The sequence below is a fragment of the Ovis aries genome, chromosome 5, assembly GCF_016772045.2.
Source record: "Ovis aries strain OAR_USU_Benz2616 breed Rambouillet chromosome 5, ARS-UI_Ramb_v3.0, whole genome shotgun sequence".
Lineage (NCBI taxonomy): Eukaryota > Metazoa > Chordata > Mammalia > Artiodactyla > Bovidae > Ovis > Ovis aries.
This window is the reverse complement of record NC_056058.1, coordinates 38,606,280-38,626,507: the sequence shown is the minus strand read 5'-3', so window position 1 is coordinate 38,626,507 and position 20,228 is coordinate 38,606,280. Positions and strand designations below refer to the sequence as shown.

Here is a 20,228-nt window from a genome sequence, read left to right as displayed (position 1 = left end):
GGACATGGAAGTCTGGCGTGCTGCAGTCTATGGGGTTGCAAAGAGTGGGACATGACTGAGCAACTGAACAACAGCTGAAGTCAGGGAGCTTTATTCCTCTAGCTTCATTTTTCTTTCTCAAGATTACTTTGGACATTTGGGGTCTTTCATCTTTCTATATACACTGCAACATTTTTCATCCTAATTCTCTGAAAATTATTGTTGGTAATTTGATAAGGATTACATTGAATCTGTAAGTTGCTTTATGTAGCATAGTCATTTTTCACAATATCGATTCTTCCAACCCAAGAACGTGGTATATTTTTCCATTTGTTAGGGCCATCTTTGATTTCTTTCATCATCAGTGTTGTCTTATTGGTTTATAAATGCAGGTCTTTCGCTTCCTTGTGCTTAGTTAATTAGTTCTATTCAACTCTTTGCAACCCCATGGACTGTAGCCCACCAGGCTCCTCTGTCCATGAAATTTTCCAGTCAAGAATACTGAAGTGGCTTGCCATTTCTTACTCCAGCTTTCACCTCCTAAGGTGAGTTTATTCCTAGGTATTTAACTCTTTTTTGTTGTAATGATAAATGACATTGCTTCCTTAATTTCTCTTTCTGATCTTTCATTGTTAATGTATAAGAATTTAAGAGATGTATGTGCATTAATTTTGTATCTTGTAGCTACCAAATTCATCAGTTAGCTCTAGTAGCTTTCTGGTGGCATCTTGAGGATTTTTTTATGTAGGGTATCATGTCATCTGCAAACAGTAACAGTTTTACTGCCTTTCCAACATGGATTCCTTTTATTTGTTTTTCTTTTCATATTGCCATAGCTAGCTCTTCCAAAATTATGTTGAATAACAGTGGTGAGAATGGACATCCTTATCTTGTTCCTGATCTTAGAGGAAATGCTTTCAGGTTTTTCACCAGTGAGAATGATGTTTGCTGTGGGTTTGCCATATATAGCCTTTGTTATGTTGAGATAGGTTCCCTCTATGCCCATTTTCTGGGTACTTTTTTTTTTAATCACAAATGGGTGTTGAACTTTGTCAAAAGCTTTTATTGCACCTATGAGATGTTCATATAGGTTTTATTCTTTAATGTATTAACATGGTGTATTACATTCATTGATTTGTATATATTGAAAAACCCTTGTATCCCTGGGATAAATCCCACTTGATCGTGGTATATAATGTTTTTAATGTGTTGTTGGATTCTGTTTACCAGTATTTTATTGAGCATTTGCCTCTACGTTCCTCAGTGATATATGTCTGTAATTTTCTTTTTCATGATATTTGGTTTTTATCACAGTGATGGTAGACTAGAGAGTGAATACACTTCTCTTACTATTAAAAAGCCTGCTTTTCCTTTTTGTTAAACTTCGTTTCCTTTGAAATTGACAGTCATAGATACAGAATGCAATTTGGAAATTGACCTGAAGCCAGACTTATGATGGAACAAAATTCTATGATCTGGATCCTTGATTCTCTCAGTTTAACTTTTTATAATCAGGAAAGTTCCAGGGCTTGGGTTGATCATGATCTGGCATGCAAATTTCCTGAGTTCTCCAGAAGAGATAGGCGGTGCCAAGAAGGTTGAAAGCCCCTTACAATGGAAAGATGCATATTAAAAAACAGAGACATTACTTTGCCTACAAAAGTCTATGTAATCAAAGCTATGGTTTTTCCAGTAGTCATGTACAGATGTGAAAGTTAGACAATAAAAAAGACTGATCACGGAAAAATTGATGCCTTTGAATTGTGCTGGGAGGAGATTCTTGAGATCCCCTTGGACAGCATGGAGATCAAATCAATCAATCCTAAAGGAAAACAACCCTGACTATTCATTGGAAGGACTGATGCTGATGCTGAAACTGAAGCGCCAATACTTTGGCCACCTGATGGGAAGAGCCAACTCATTGGAAAAGACCCTAATGCTGAGAAAGATTGAAGTCAGGAGAAGGGGATGACAGAGGATTAAATGTTTGGATGGCACCATCAACCACTGAAGCAATTGAACCAATGAACATGAGTTTGAGCACCCTCCAGGAGATGATGAAGGACAGGGAAGCCTGCTATGCTTCAGGCGGTCCATGGGGTCGCAAAGAGTCAGACATGACTGAGCAACTGAACAACAACAACAAAGTAAGTCAGACAAAGACATAATGTTTGATATCAATTATATATGGAATCTAAAATATAATGCAAATGAATATATGCAAAAGATAGTCACAGATATAGAAAACAAACTAGTGTTTGCCAAAAGGGAGAGAAAAGACGGAAGGGCATATTAGAGATATGAGGTTAAGAGAGACAAACTACTATTATAAATAGATAACCAACAAGAAAATACTGTATAGCACTGGAATTATAGCCATTTTCCTATAACAACTTTGGATAGAGTATAACCTGTAAAAATACTGAATCAGTATGTTGTACACTTGAAATTAATAAAGTATTAGAAGTCAAATATACATTAATAAAAATAATAAAGTTTAAAAAATCAGAAAAAGTGCATGACAATCAACTAGGTGTTATCCCAGAAAGGGTAGGTTATCAATACAAATAACCTGTTCCTTGACAAAATGAATGGCTAAAGAAGATGCAGTACATATATTCAATGAAATATTACTCAGCCAATAAAAATAATGTCATTTTCAGCAACATAGATGGACTTACAGATTGTTATCCTGAGTGAAGACAAATACTGTATGATATTGCTTATATATAGAAACTAAATAAAATTATACAAATGAACTTACAAAACAAAAACAGATTCCCAGACCTACAGAGCAAACTTATGGTTAGCAAATTGAAAGGGTCTAGGGGAGGGATACATTAAGAGTTTGGGACTGACATGTACACATTGCTGTATTTTAAATGGATAACCAATAGGACCTACTGTATAGCAAAGGGAACTCTGCTCAATATTATGTAAAAACTTACATGGGAAAGAGGAGAGTGAAAAAGTTGGCTTAAAGCTCAACATACAGAAAACTAAGATCATGGCATTCAGTCCCATCATTTCATGGCAAATAGATGGGGAAACAGTGGAAACAGTGGCTGACTTTATTTTTCTGGGCTCTAAAATCACTGCAGATGGTGACTGAAGCCATGAAAGTAAAAGACATTTACTTCTTGGAAGGAAAGTTATGACAGCATATTAAAAAGCAGAAACATCTCTTTGTCAACAAAGGTCCATCTAGTCAAGGCTATGGTTTTTCCAGTGGTCATGTATGGATGTGAGAGTTGGACTATAAAGACAACTGAACACCAAAAAACTTATGCTTTTGAACTGTGGGGTTGGAGAAGACTCTTGAGAGTCCCTTGGACTGCAAGGAGATCCAACCAGTCCATCCTAAAGAAGATCAGTCCTGGGTGTTCATTGGAAGGACTGATGTTGAAGCTGAAACTCCAATACTTTAGCCACCTGAAGCGAAGAGCTGACTCATTTGAAAAGACCCTGATGCTGGGAAAGATTGAGGGTGGGAGGAGAAGAGGATGACAGAAAATGAGATGGTTGGATGGCATCACCAACTCAATGGACATGGGTTTGGGTGGACTCCAGGTGTTGGTGATGGACTGGGAGGTCTAGCGTCCTGCAGTTCATGGGGTTGCAAAGAGTCGGATACAACTGAGCGACTGAACTGAACTGAGCTGACATGGGAAAATCATTTGAAAAAGAATAGTTACATGAATATGTATAACTGAATCACTTTGCTGTACACCTACAAATACGATATTATTAATCAAGTTCAAATTAAAATTAAAAGTTTTAAAAAAGAACCATATTATCAACTATTTGAACTTCAATGCCCTTATTGACTTGTACTATATTTTTCACTTAGCTTGTATTAATCTGCTAACAGAAAAATTATAAGCTTAAGCAAATAGATTTTTGTTTGTCCATTATTTGTGCATTTTTCTGAAAATAATTAGATACATTTACAGATATTGGGTTGAGACATTCAGGGGCATTATCTGGCAGACACGCTTGTTACTTTTGCCATGCCTACATTTTTGGTGTCACTATCATGCTTGTCTTGTTATTATCACAACCTCAGACATCATGTCCATGTTCAAAGTAGTTATAAAAGGGAAATTAAATGCTATTTATGTTGAACATATTTATTAGAAAAGAAAAATATTTCATAGGAAGCTCCAGGTCATCTCATTGAACATCTAATGATATGCCTACCTACAAGGGATATTAGAGCTGATTATATTGCTAAAATAAATAAAATCAAAATTATATTAGCAAGGAATCTTGAGGAATGGATACGGGTCATGCAACTTACAGTGTTTCCAATTCACTAATAGAGAAAAAAAAGACAAGGAAAAAAGCCTTTCCTAATCATTTCCTATTACTTGTTAACAATATCTCTTATTCACAAGCCCAAAGTTCACTTAGACACTGCTAAGACAGGACAGTAAAGTCAGTAACAATATAGTTCTGAATTGATAATGGATTTTATGTTCATTATTTGTTTGCTTTCTCACTACCATCTCTGTTTATCAAACACTGATTGCTATTGGAACTCTAAGCCATTAATTTTTTAAAAAATGAAAGAAACCTATTAACATATTTACCATCTTAGAAATCTAACCAAAAAATTTAAAGGTTATCTCAACAATTTCAAAAATTCATTTGATACGATTTAGCCACGTTAATAATAAATATTCTCATAAAATGTATATTAAGTTGAAACTTCTTTATTTTGATAAAAGCAATATATCAAAGCATACAGCAAAGTTAATGAAAACAAAACAAGAAAAAGGCAGGAGCTGTAAAAAATGAAAAGAAGTAGAAGTCTTTTTTGTAATTTGTATATTAACTATATGTAAAACCCAGTAGCATTAACCTAACAAACCATTAAATAACAAAGTTAGCAAGACTGGTAGACACAAAACGATCTTACAAAATTCAATAGCATTTTAACAACACTAGGCTAGAGTATAATGTACTTTATCTGATATTATAAATAGTACCTAGAAATCAACCTAAACAAAGAACGCAAGAAAACCACAAATTACAACCCTTTTAGAATACACTAAAATTTTGAATAAAGTTACACACAACTGTTGTGACTGGAATAGTGGTTGCATCAGCATAGTTTTTTGCCCTGAAATTAATCTATATAGCCAATGTTATCCCAATCAAAATTTAAGCTGACACTTTTGATTAACTCAAATAATTTAGTTTTTAATAAATACGAGAGGTAAAAGTCCTCAAAAAGTTAAATCAATTTTGAAGTGAAGAACAAAGAGGGCATGTTCTGAGCATAGTTAATGGGCATTGTTAATATCTATTCCATCTTCTTTCTGGAAAAAGAAAAGTGATGACTGCTTTCCTCAGAATCATTTGCCACCAATATTAAAGCTTCAAATTATATGCTGCTCAAAGTGTGAAGAGGCCTTTTTGTGGCTCTTCCTCCAAAAGTCAGGTTCACAGACAAGTTTTTGTGCATCAGCCTTCTGGTGTCCATTCTCAGGCCTCATAGACAGTACTGGTGGGGAAAGTTTTAATGTAGAATCACCCAAAAAACCTCTTAGGCAGGATAGCTTGGTCAATTTTGTAGGGTAAAGATGTGTTTATAAAGAGGCCCAGGCGGAAAGCCACAACTACAGCCACTCCAGTGATTTTGTAGGTACCAAATTCTTTGCATTAAAATCCATCCTACTAAAATCATTCTGCTATGGTTTATATTTATTATATTAAACCTGTGTGATGTTATAGAGAATAACATAACACCAGATATCAAGTCTCACTACAAAGTCACAATAATAAAAATCTATATGCTGCTAGTAAAGGAATACAAGACATAAACCAATCATATGTAGACACTTCATATATAATATAGAAGATATTATAGTTCAACGGGAAAAGAACAGCTCTTCAAGTAATTGAAGTTTCAAAATGTGGGTCATTTTTTTTTGAGAGAAAAAAAGCAAAACCCCTAACTTAATCCATTTACTAATAGAGATCAAAGATCTAATGAAGAAAATCAGTACAAGAAAATTCAGAGTAATAGCTTTGCTACATAAAAATGGGAGAAAACTTCTTCCTAAGGAATTACCCAAGAGAAAAGAAAACATATATCCACAAAAGCATTTAAATATGAATATTTATAGTAGGTTTATTCATTATAGCCCAAAATAGGAAGTAACTCAAATACTATGAATAGAAGAATGCATAATCATACTCTTGTATATTTGCACCTAAACAGACTCTGGAATATTCAGTAACAAAATAGAATGAACTTTCGTCACATGCAACAGTATGGATGAATCTCTTCATTAATGTTGACTGAAAAGCAAACACAAAAAAGTACATATTTTATGAGCTCATTTGTAAGAAAACAAAAATGGGAATAGAAGAGTACTTTGAGGTGATTGAGAAGAGGCATGAGGAAAATTTCTGGGATAATGAAAAATTATATGTCATGATTGGGGTGTTCTCATAGGTATACACATGTTCTACAGATATATACCACATTCCATAGGTATACACATTTGTAAAACTCAACAAGTGTTACACTCAAAATTTGCTCATTTTGCCATATGCAAATTTTGTCTTAATACAGAAATCAATTAAAGGAAAATTATCTTAAAAGAACCAAACCACAAAAGCTTGACAAATTTTATTACATCAACATGTAGGACTTCAGGCATTAATAAATAACAATGAAGCAAGTAGATAGATGCCTGGTAAGATTAGATATTTGTTATGGCTAACAAACTTGAATCAGTCTCCTGAACCTCTTCCTAGTCCTATCTGTGCACTTCCCTATAAAATCCAATTTTAGTAAAAATCCTGCCAAAGTACTCTAACCAGAACCCCACCAAGCTCCTCACCCTCCACCATTCACCAAGAGATTTCTGATCATCATGGCCTGTCTTCAACAAGAGTTCTGTTAGGTCTGTTGAGCCAGAACCACTTTTAACCCTATTTCCTCTTAGTAAATTTTCATCCACTGACCCCTACCCTGTTCCTTGACTGTAAATTCTTTCAGCCCCATCTCTCTCCCCAGCTGTAAAATCAAGTCTTCCTTGCCATCTTTAACAAGTGTCATTACTTTTTTCTTTAACCTGGCTAACACTCAAGAGGTGAGTCCGTAATATTCAAAAGGTGTTTGTTAATCCACAAGAATTCAAGAAACCAAAGCGGTGGGGGGGGGGGGGGGAGATGAGCAAAAAAGTTTCTGTTTGTTTAGGTATTTTGTTTTGCTTTATTTCTGATTGGAGGACAATAGCTTTACAATAATATGTTGCTTTCTGCTGTACAACAACATGAATAAGCCATAAGTATACACATATCCCACATATCCTTTCCCTGTTGAGCCTCCCTCCCACCCAACTCCTCAATTCCCAGCCCTCTAGGTCATCCCAGAGTACCATGTGTAAAAAAGCTAGCTAGTGGGAAGCATCTATGTAGCACAGGGAACTTAGCTTGCTGCTCTGGAAGCAGAGGCTTTGGATAGTAAACATTTAAAAGAAGCTTCAGAGCCTAAGAAGCACCTGAATAGATATGCAAAATCACCAATAAACAACCAGAGAAATGAAAATTAAAATAACAATTGTTTACAAATTTACATTTTAAATATATGGCAAAATTAGAAAACATGCATTTTTCAAGTATAGGAACAGATGTGAAGATCCAGAAACTCCAGAAAGGGAGAGTAGAAGGTGTAGCCTCCTGGTAAAGAAATGGGGTATATTCCAGGTCACTCCTTCCAAAGGGATATAAGAGGTATGCTTTAGATATCCACAGCAGGACTTTGGTAGGCAGGTTGGCAATGAATGGATAGTGTGAAGCAAGTGCCGATACAAAGTTACAAGGCAGATACACTCACTCTAATAAATATAGATCTCAAAGATATTGATGAGTATAGAAGAAAAGAGACTAAGTTGATATTAAGTTATTGTTTGCATCTACTAACACTTCAAAGACTCAGATCCAAACACTCTAAGGCTACAGATGAAATAAATTAAAATTGGTACTTATAGGAAGAGGAATGAGATTGGGAATGAGGGAGGAAGGAGAAGACAATAATGGTCTTACATAGGTGGCTCAGTGGTAAAGACTGCCTGTCAGTGTAGGAGATATGGATTTGATTCTCAAGTTGGGAAGATCCCCTGGAAAAGTAAGGACTTTTTTCAAGTGAGCTCGCTCAGTCATGTCCGACTCTTTGTGACCCCATGGACTGTAGCCCACCAGGCTATTCCATCCATGGGATTCTACAGGCAAGGATACTGGAGTGGGTTGCCATTTCCTTCTCCAGGGGAACTTCCCAACCCAGGGATCAAACCCAGGTCTCCCACATTGCGGGCAAGGGCTTTACCCTCTGAGCCACCAGGGAAGCGTCAAACTCACTCCAATATTCTTGTCTGAGAAATCTCAAGGACAGAGGAGACTGGTGGGCTACAGTCCACACAGTCATAAAAGAGTCAGACACCACTTAGTGACTAAACAAGATACCACTCCTTAGTCTTCCTGTTAGTGGTGATTCCTTTGTTCCTTTCTCTGCTTTTAAAGCACCTGCCACTTTATTAGAACCTAGATGAAAATAACAATGCAAAATACTTTTCAATGGTCACAAAGAGTAGTTTGTTTTGAAAATCTTTAACACATTCTTTTTATTTTTTGGAAAGCAGAAAAGCATCACCAAAAAGCATCATCAAATTCTACACTTAATTATTAACTAATGAGAATAAAGAGAAAAAACCACATGATCATCTACACATGAAAAATTCATCTGCTTCAAAGTCAGGTACTTCAGTCTCTGATGCCTGGCTAAGCACTTGGCCCTGAACACAATTTTAAAAGTAAGAGCAGAATGATGAGACGGTAAATAAATTTCCTCTTAAGGTACATTTTCCTTTTCTTTAGTCAATTTACTACCTCCCCTTTCTGAATACAGAGGCATACTAAAGTCTTATTCTCTGGGGAATATCCAAGCCTTTAATGTGGTTACTTTAGCCCTCAGCAGGAATGTAAAAATTCTTCATAAACAATTATGGAGATCTGGTTATAAAATTCTGTCCAAAATGTAAGTTCTAAATCCATGTTGCCTGAGGAAATATGGACTGGGTCTAATTCCACTAGAGGCAATATAGATTTTCTGTTATTGAATTTTCCTTTAAACTATCATCTTTGAAAGACTGAGTCATACAGAGATCGTAAAATATTTAAGATGATCAAGAACAATAAAACTACTAATCTTATAATTTTAGAATTTTCATGCACTGTTCAGAAATTTTATTATTTTTAGTCAATATGGGCCTGTTTGCATGCTGTGTACATATATAGATACAAACTTGAAGTAGACTGATGATGTAGAGGAGAAAAAGTCTTCCTCTAATTTCTTTAGGTCTCCAGCTGGGCCTAAAAATTAAGCTGACATGAGGCAGACTAACAGGAGAAAAACATACAAATTTTATTGAATTTTTACATGCATATGAGAGCCTTCATTTGAGAAAGAAGACCAGAAGAAGTGACCAGGGCCGGAAGCTTGTGTATCTTTTAGACAAAGGCACAATAAGCTTGTAAAGCATTGACAAGGCAGAGGGGTTGAGCTAGAGCTAATAAATGACAAAGGTGTAACAAGTTTTGTTAACATAGCTTTTTTGACCCTAAATTCCTTGTCTCTGGTGATAGAAATTTCTCTCTTCATCTTGGAACAAGGAGAGCACCTTTCACATAAGAGATTCATCTCCTGCTTTCAGGGAAGAAAGGCAAGTTTTGGGAAGTCAGAATAACCATCCTGCTTCTGGTGTCCTTGAATTCCTTCAGCTTGAGATAATCAATATACCAAGGCACCATATTTTAGGGTAGTACATCCTGAACCCTATTATTGGATAGATGGAGAGAAGATTCACACTTTCTAAATATAATGTATATGTCAGCTATAGATTTCCAGAAGAAGGAAACAGTGCTTATTATCCATTTAATGCTGAACCCAATAGACAAGCAACAGGCAGAGGGCTTCATGTCATCCCCTCATACTCCTCTGAGAGCCACCAGCAGGCTTCCCACCTTCCCACGTTCTAAAATGTCCAAAGTACCCTCTTGGAAAGAAGAGAAGTCTTATAGAAAATTTCTCTCAAGTAATCAAACAAAGATTGTGGTCTTTGGAGTCTTGCTGGCTACATGTTTGATGACTTAAACCACCCCTTCTAACTGAGAGACTGAAACCAGTGCACTCTTAATTTCAAAACATATAAAAATGGGGATAACAATATCTCCTTTGTGGTATCATTGTAATGATTTAGCCCAGCTATACAATATTTCAGCACTTGTTCAGCTGCTTGATAAATGTTATCTCCCTTTCCCCTCAATGCCATTGGATTAGAGTGTCTGCGAGTGAAATCTGGAGAATCTTTGGTGCAAGTCTCATGACGCTTTCATTCCATGAATGAGCACACAGAGACATGGGGTAATGGCTGAGTCTGGAGAATAAAAAAGTGTCATCACAGACAAAGGAGAGGGGGAGAGCTGAGTCTGATTCTTATCATTTCTGTTTCCTCTGGCAGATTTGATGGGGATTTATTTGACATTTACAGGAGGAAGTTGGAAAGTACCACCTCACCTAAGATTCATCACTACTCTCCCCGTTTCTGTGTCTCCTTCATCTCCAAATATGTGCAGCATATCCCAAGAGTTTCTAACAATGGAGAGGTCCCCAGGAGAGGCCAGGAAGAGACTTATGTGTCATTCATGGGGATAACTTTTTCCTCCTCTCATGCCACATTTGTGATCTAAATGACTGACAAACTCCAAAGTGAAGTGCATTTACTGTCACCAAAACTCTTTCTTTCCATTTTGATTGTTCCTGCTGAATTTCAGCTCTTCATTTCCTTTTAATTCATCTATTTTTTAGAACTTCTTTACTTTGTCCATTTTTCTCCATTTCACCTTACACACCAAGGACAGACAATTCTCTTAACGTATAAGCCACATTACATCTTTCTCCACTCATAAATATTCATTGCATTATCACTTCCTGGATGCCTTTGAAGACTTTTTATCATCAAATGCCAAATCTCATTTTCAAATTCTTCTCCTGTGGGGATTATCCTCGAAAAATATGCTCTAACTTTTGACAGTTGTACTTCCTGAAACACCATGTACTTCAAACTCTTATATTTTTTCACACATTGTCCTTTTAGTTTGCAATCTTTTCCACTTTGTCCAGCCTGCCTAACATTGGCAGAACAATCCAAGCTGCAATTCTTCAAACATGCCCTACCTCCCTGCCAGTCCAAATCAGAATTCCATTCATCCCTTCCTCTTGTTTCTATAGCACACTATTTAGGCTTCTATGAAGAATACATTAACATCTGCCCTGTCTGAAAAAAAAGAGCTTGTTGTGGAATAGTGGAAATGACACATGACTTGATATCATGATATCAATTACTGATATATCCTGGTAATCATTTCACAACATATATATGTGTTAAATCATCATTTTACATGTGTTAATTCATCATTTTATAGCAGAAGTGACCTTGAAAAGCTTTTATAATCTATCAGCTATATAATTTCTAATTTTTTTAAGTACAAACAGCTATTAGGTACAGTATTTGTTCAAGGGGCTTATCAACTTTTTAGTTGGCACCCACTGTAGTCCCTCATCTATGTTATTATTTTCTTAAGGCCAAGAGTGCTATTTCATATAGGCTTCCCATAAATTCTGTCTGACCTTAAAAGAGGGAAGCACTTTTCATCATGGCATACATGAATTCAACTCTTTGAGCACAACTGTTTCACTTCACCTTCATCACCACGGAAGACATACCAATGGCCAACAGCTGCCTGGAAATGTTCAACATCCCTAGTTATCAGTGAAGTGCAGATCAAAATCACATTGAGTTATATCATCTCACACCTATTAAAATGGCATAGCTGTTATCAAAAATATATTGCATGTGTGTATGTTGTTTTATAGCTGAGTCATGTCTGACTCTTTATGACCCCATGGACTGTAGCCTTCCAGGCTTCTCAGTCTGTGGGGATTCTCCAGGCAAGAATACTGGAGTAGACTGCCATGCCCTCCTCCAGGGGATCTTTCCAAACCAGGGATCAAACCAGGTCTCCCGCAATGTAAGCAAATTCTTTACCCTCTGAGCCACCAGGGAAGCCCAAGAATATCAGAGTGAGTAGCCTATCCCTTCTCCAGCGGATTGTCCCAACCCAGGAATTGAACCAGGGTCTCCTGCATTGCTGGTGGATTTGCAATGGTGTGAAGAAATTGGAAACTTTGTGCATTGTTGGTAGGTAGACAAATTATGCAGGCACTATGGAAAACAGTATGATGACTTCTCAAAAAAATTAAAAACAAAATAATTATTTCTATAATTTTGTTTCCGAGTATATGTCCAAAGAAATCAAAGTCAGGGTCTCAAAGTGATATCTGCCTTCCCGTGTTTACTGCAGCATTATTCACAATAGAGAAGATATGGAAACAACACAAAAGCCCATTCACAGATGAATAAAGAAAATGTGGCATGTAGCATATACATACTATCTAAAATTATTTGGCCATAAAAAGTATTCTACCTTTTACAACAACATGGATGAATCTTGAGTATATTATGCTTAAGTAAAATAATGCAGTCACAGAAGAACAAATACTGCATGACTTCAGTCATATGTGAAACTGAAAATAATTGCAGCATGGAAGCATATGCACTACCATATGTAAAACAGATAGCAAATGGAAATTTGCTTTATGACTTAAGGCTCTAACTGGGCTCTGTAACAACCTAGAGGTATGGGAAGGGGTGGGAGGTGGGAGAGTGGTTCAAGAAGGAGGGAGTATATGTACACCTATGGCTACTTCATGTATGGCGGAAATCAAACCAATATTGTAAAGCAATTATTCTTCAATGAAAACTAAGTAAGTTTTAAATTTTTTAAAAAAAGAAAACAGTTGAACTTATAGAAGCAGAAAGTAGAGTGATTGTTGCAAAGGGCTGGAGAGAAAGGGAAAGGGGGAATTGCTGCTCAATAATATCATGTTTCTGTTATACCATATAAAGTAATTCCAGAATATGCAGCACAACATAGTTCCTATAGTTAATAATAAGTTATTGTGCAGAGAAGGCAATGGCACCCCACTCAGTACTCTTGTCTGGAAAATCCCATGGACAGAGGAGCCTGGCAGACTGCAGTCCATGGGATTGCTAAGAGTCAGACACGACTGAGCAACTTCACTTTCACTTTTCACTTTCATGCATTGGAGAAGGCAATGGCACCCCACTCCAGTGTTCTTGCCTGGAGAATCCCAGGGACGGGGGAGCCTGGTGGGCTGCCATCTATGGGGTCACACCGAGTCGGACACGACTGAAGTGACACAGCAGCAGCAGCAGAATTGTGCATTTTAAAATATATTAAGATCTCATGTTAAGCGTTCTTAACTCAGACACAAAACACACACACACACACACACACACACACAAAACAAGGAAACTGGAGGTGATGGTTCAGTCGCTCAGTTGTGTCCGACTTTTTGCAACCCATGGACTGCAGAATGCCAGGCCTCGCTGTCTATCACTAACTCCTGGAGCTTGCTCAAACTCATGTCCATTGAGTCAGTGATGCCATCCAACCATCTCATCCTCTGTTGTCCCCTTCTCCTCCTGCCTTCAATCTTTTTCAACAGCAGGGGCTTTTCAAATAAGTCAGTTCTTTGCATCAGTTGGGCAAAGTATTGGAGTTTCAGCGTCAGCATCAGTCTTTCCAGTCAATCAATATTCAGGACTGATTTCCTTTAGGATTGACTTGTTGGATCTCCTTGCAGTCCAAGGGACTGTCAAGAGTCTTCTCCAACACCGCAATTCAAAAGCATCGATTCTTTGACGTTCAGCCTTCTTTATGGTCCAACTCTCATATCCATACGTGACTACTGGAAAAAACCTTAGCTTTGACTAGGAGGACCTTTGTTGGCAAGGTAATGTCTCTTCTTCTTAATATGCTGTCTACGTTCATAATTTTTCCTCCAAGGTGCAAGCGTCTTTTAAATTCATGGCTTCAGTCACCATCTGCAGTGATTTGGGAGCCCAAAAAAACTAGTTTCTCAGTGTTTCCATTGTTTCCCCATCAGTTTGCCATGAAGTGATGGGACTGGATGCCATGGTCTTAGTTTTTTGAATGTTGAGTTTTAAACCAGCTTTTTCACTCCTCTATTTCACTCTTAATTATCTCCACTAATTAAGGTATTAGTACCTTAATTGTGGTGATGATATCACTGAAGTGTAAATATGTATCAATTTAAAAATACATATTTTAAATATATGAATTTTGCCTAACAACTATATCTCAATGACACTTAGAGAAAAAAGCCCAGGACAAGCAGTTGTAAAATATGGAGTGGCCAAGAGGTGACCCTATTAACCTCATGTCGTCTGCCCTCCTCATTCCATTACACACCATACTCTGACTCTCCTCAAGGCCTTTACACATGGTCTCTCTGTCTGGAAGCAAATCCCACAGATTTTTGCCTAATCTGCTTATTCCCAATTACTCATGTCACTCTAATATGAGCTCTCCATGACATCATACTCCTCCCTTTGCTCTATTTCATTCATAGTGCTTAGAACTCCCTGAGGTGCACTATTTATATACTTGTAATCCATTTCTCCTGCTAGAACAAGTTCCATGAGGTAGAATCTTTTTCCATCTTGTTCTCAATCATATCCGTAGTTCATTGAATGGGATTCATTGTGAACTAAATAATTTCTATAAGTAATTCACTGAAGCAAAATGCACTGTAACTCAAGAATCTGAAAATAAAGTTGACTTCAGTACTAATGGAATTAAATAATAGTATCATTCATTAATCAGCTACTATGTTCCTGCTAAAAAGAGTTGGACACAACTGAGAGACTAAACTGAACTGATGTTCCTGCTAACATATTTGAAAAGTGAAAGTGAAAGTTGCTCAGTCATGTCCGACTCTTTGAGACCCCATGAACTGCACAGTCCATGGAATTCGCCAGGAAAGAATAATGGAATGGGTAACCTTTCACTTCTCCATGGGATCTTCCCAGCCCAGGGATTGAACCCAGGTCTCCTGCATTGCAGGTAGAGTCTTTACCAGCTGATCCACAAGAGAAGTCCAAGAATACTGGAGTGGGTAGCCTAACCCTTCTCCAGGGGATCTTCCCCACCCAGGAATTGAAACTAGAGTTTCCTGCATTGCAGGCTGAGCTATCAGGGAAGTCCACTAACACATATACTTTGTTTCATTTTATCATCACAACTAAATCTAGGATCTGGCAATATTATTACCCTCACAGTTGACATACAGTTATGCAATTATAGAAACCAAGGAGCTTATCCAGGATCACAAGAAAAATAGGACAATTATGAAATAAAAGCTTAATCTAGCTTCATGATTTCTCAGGTGAATTATTTATTAGAAATTATTCATTTCTCCTTTATCCAGTTGTATGAACTGCAAGCCGTGCTGCTAACCTGCCTTCTGAAGTTCACCAAGGCAAAGAGTACTCTAGACAGAAATCACCCATATTTTACTTACTGAAAATAAAATAACCTCCCATCACCAGTTAATAAATGTATTCAAAAATCCATCACTTTTATATTTAATATTGCATTTTTCCAATGAAACCATACATAAGGATAAAAATAACCACTTAGTATGGAAAAATAATGAGATAATCTTATGAACTTCTGAATGATGTATAGAGCAGAGAGCAAGCCTGAGATAATTATTAGTCTCTACTATCACTGCAAGTTGAATACTTCACTCAGTCCTGTGAGTACTACAGAATCTGGTTGCCTTGAAGTTTGTGGGTATGCAGGAGGACCTAGAATATTCTCTTACTGTGGAGGAATCATTCACAGATGACAACCATGAGAAATCTTAAAACAACATCTGTCTACTTCCTCTTCACATCTTCCTGGACTGAAATCTAGCTGATAGGCTTCTCCAGAAGGTGGGAATAGGATCCTAAGCAGAGAGCAATGGCTAAAGAGTAGAATGTGTGTGTGTGTGTGTTAGTTGCTCAGTTGGGTCTGACTCTTTGCGATCCCATGAAGAGTAAAATAAGAAGGGGGTTTTGCAATGACAAGTGTAAGCAAACCAAGACACTTTCATCTCTCTGAGTCTAACTGGCTTCGTTTACAACATGGTTGAACTGAATCAGCATCCTCATAATGCTTTCATGTTTGTAAAGTAAGCAAAATTCATGGCTGTTTTGAAAGAGACCACCAACCTTATCAGAACATGGTAACAGATAAAGTTGGATATTTTAAAAATCAATGCAGAGAATAAGACAGCTAAAAATGGAAAGCTTCCTTAAGTCTCAGTAATCTGAAGAGGATGATTTAACCCTCTGCTTTTCTCCAATGAGCGCACGTGCTTCTTAACACTAGCCAGAAAACATTTATTGAGAGCCTTCTTTCTGCAGATCACTAGCAAGAATTTCAGGGATTTTCAGAGTTTAAGAGTACTATCCTCGTAGTCAGAGAATACGTTATCTAAAAGTCTTACACTCATATAACCGTGACAGAACACGATGAGTTTAGTGTCATCAGTGTGTATGAACCATTTACAAGTCATTGAATAGTGAAAGAATAATTTCTGGCAAAGATCGGGAAGATGTAATATCTGGCCACAGCACTGTAGAATGAATATTATATTTTAACAAATAAGAAATGGTTGAAAATGAGCCTTAGAGCAAGAATTCTGACAGCCAAGGCACACTTGAACTCAAATCGGCCAAGAGACCAGATTGACAAAATCCATACAACATATTTATGACACAAAGGGGAAAAAAAGGTATATTTAACTAACTAAGTACACATTCTTTAGATTTCTGTTTTGCTCTACATTCTAGACAGTTATAGTGGCTGTAAATATATATTCAAAGTAAAAGTTGCCTTGGAGAGACTCCATTAGTAAGTATAAATTACTTAATTAGATGCCGGTTGCTAAGCAAGAGGCAATGCCCAGTGAGGCAATGCCCAAAGGGAGAAGAGAACAAGGAGGTAGTGATTAAAACAATATATAGGACTCTAAATTCTAAAACAAATGTTCCACAGTTTAGATGTTTGCTAGTGGGAAACAGATATACTCATTGGAACACAGGAGCAATATGTTGAGTATCGCAAGGCTAGATCAATCTACCTGTATTACAGATCACATCCAAATGGCCAACAACGACTATTTGGAAAAGACCCTGATGCTGGGAAAAATTGAAGGCAAGAGGAAAAGGGGGCAACATCGACTCAGTGGATGTGAGTCTGAGCAAACTCCAGGAGACAGTGAAGGACAGGGAAGCCTGGCATGCTGCAGTGCATGGGGTCACAAAGGGTCAAACACAACTTAGAGACTGAACGACAATAATCGTTAACTATCAGGGAAATACAAATCAATCAAAACCACAATGAGATATCACCTCATTAGTACGGCTATTATCAAGAAAAACAAGAGAGAAAAAAAAAAACAATCTTTATCCATTGATCCGTTGCTCAATACTTAGGTTATTTTTATGTCTTGTCTATTGTGAATAATGCTACAATAAACATAGGAGGATCCTGTTTTTATTTCTTTTGCATATGTACCCAGAAGCAAAAATGCTAGATCATAGGATAATTGCATTTTTTTAATTATTTAAATTGTTTTCCACAGTTACTGAACCATCAACAGTATACAAGTCTTTCTTTTCTCTACACCCTTGCCAACACTTGATATATCTTGTTTGGAAACAATCTAAGACCACAGATGAGTGGATAAAAAAGATGTGTCTTATAAAGCAATTATATTCCAATAAAGAATAAAATGAAAGTCATTCCAACAATAACAAAAAGAAATATGTCTATATATCTTAGGCAAAGAAAAAATCATTTACCTATGAGAAAGAGGGAAGTGTTTGATGAGGATAGGGATAAAAATCACCCACAAAAGGCACTACTTAAATTAGAAACACTTGAGTGAATTATTTCACTTCCACAATTTGTAAGAACCTGAGTGTTTATTTTCACACTGATCCCATGAAGTCAATGAATGGCAAGATAAGCCCTCTACCCAGATGAAGAAAGAGTTGTAGGAAGATTCAAGTGATCACAGACCCAGGTTGCTGGATAAAAGATAGGATGCACAGTTAAATTTGAATTTCAGATAAACAACATTTTTTTCAGTTTAGGAATGACCCATGCACAGCACATGACCTGTGCAATAGTGCTCCAGATATTGCATGAGGGATACTTATATCGAAAAAAAAATGCATGTGTTTATGTGAAATTCAGATCTGACTGGCATCTTGTATTTTTATTTTCTAAATCTGGCAACCTACTACAATTCCACAGTAAGCCAAGAGAAAGCGGATTGGGAGATTCCTGTACGTTCTTAGGAGATGCTGTCTTTAAGTTCAACCTTCTTAAAGCACAACTGATCCACCATTCCAAATGCACACACCCCACCTCCGTCTCCCTGTCTCTTCTCCCAAGAAGGGCTGTGGCCAGAGTCAGGACTCACCTGATTTCTCTCATGAAATTATTTCCCATCCTCTCACTGTGACTCTGTTTCTCAGATCCTGAGTTTAATTCCACTTGGGGTGTCTTGACCAAAGTAACAGTCACCACAAAATGGGGCAGGATGTTACATCTGACCACTGATTCATGCTTTCACCAATGACAAGTTGCCAGAGGATGGGCATAGGCATGGTAGAGAAGGCAGGGGAGGGGAAAAGGAAGAGATGTGAGTGTGAGTGTGTGTGTGTGTGTGTGTGTGTGTGGAGTGTGGAAAAATCAGGCTGAAACATGAGAGAATAAATCTAACACTCTGGGTTCATTTTGCTTTCAAGAAAACTTCAGGATTTCAGAGTCAGATAAGGCAGGGACTATCTCTATTTCTCAGAAATTTGAGATTTCAATACTCTCAGTATTTTGTCCTCTTCCAAACACACAAAAAGAAACCCTCCTATAAGGAAAAGAAATAAAGTTAAAAACAGAACAAATGTCTGTTTGTTCTTCCATCCATAAAAATCAAATCAAATGTAAATGCCTTTCCTTAGTGATCTGATACTTCAGAAGACAAGACTGCAGAGAAAGAGTAAGAGAAATAGAAGAGTCTGGACATTATTCAAGATAAGCAAAAAAGAAATTTTTCTTCCTGTTGTTTTTCAAGACTAACATTACAAGGGGGAAGGTGACAGGGCCTAACATACAATCTCCACCATCTGCTCCCCCACTTCCTCCCCTACACCGCCCATCAGAGCCACAGAGCACAAGCTGGCCACAGTGATAATTTCAAGGCAGGCAATGAGCTGACTGCTGACTCTGAGCCATTGTTGCTGGGAGAGTGAAATAGCTTTTTGTTATAGTTCTCATGCAATAGAGTAGAGAATAAGTAGCCACTTTTCTTCAGTTCTCATTCAACATGAAATTGATCTGCTGAATTCAGAAACTATACACTCATATGTTTCAATTCTTTTTTTCTGAAAGTCCCAGGACTGAGGATGTCTTTATTTTTTTATTTTTTTACTTTACAATACTGTATTGGTTTTGCCATACATTGACATGAATCCCCCAGAGGTGTTCATGAATTCCTTAGCCATCTGCAGAGTTCAGGAAGTATCAGGTCTTGTGTGTGTGTGCAAAGTCACTTCAGTTGTGTCTGATTGTTTGTGACCCTGTGGACTATAGCCCATCAGGCTTTTCTGTCCATGGGATTCTCCAGGCAAGAATACTGGAGTGGGTTACCATTTCCTCTTCCAGGGGATCTTCCCAATCCTGGAATTGAGCCCATGTCTCCTGTGGCTTCTGCATTGCAGGCAGATCCTGCATTGAGTCACCGGGAAAGCCCAAATTCTGGTTCAGAAATTTCTAAATTCTAGTTTATGTTTCAATCACAATTGTGAGAAAATCATATTTGCAACAAGATTGTCACACATCTCATTCTGCGTTTATGGTTTACCCAATTCATATTTGAGAACCTGTGTAGTAAAGCCCTGCTTCCCAAACTTTCACATCTATAATAGTCATCTGATGATCTTGTAAATGCAGATTCTGATTGTCAAGCTGGGGTCAATAATCTGCCTTTCTAACAAACTCTTGGGTAAATGCCACTCCTGCTGATCCTTTAAGGAGCACAGTGCTAGACCAGGGATTCCCAAAGCATGGTTCCAGACCAACAGCATCATGTCACCTGAGAATTTGTTAGAGACACAAATTTTCAGGCCCCAGCTCACACCTGCTGAATCAGACTCTTGGGATGTGTT

General features: G+C 37.4%; 1 protein-coding gene across 1 annotated transcript in view; it reads right to left on the bottom strand.

Moving 5' to 3' along the window:
- The window catches only part of GCSAML (germinal center associated signaling and motility like), a 48,311-nt gene extending 29,729 nt beyond the window's left edge, over window positions 1-18,582 (bottom strand). Inside the window, exon 1 of the mRNA XM_042250405.2 lies at window positions 18,485-18,582. Within this exon, the coding sequence (XP_042106339.1) occupies window positions 18,485-18,513 (29 nt within the window). The 5' untranslated portion in view covers window positions 18,514-18,582. The remainder of the gene's footprint in view (window positions 1-18,484) is intronic.
- Between the last annotated feature and the right edge of the window lie 1,646 nt (window positions 18,583-20,228).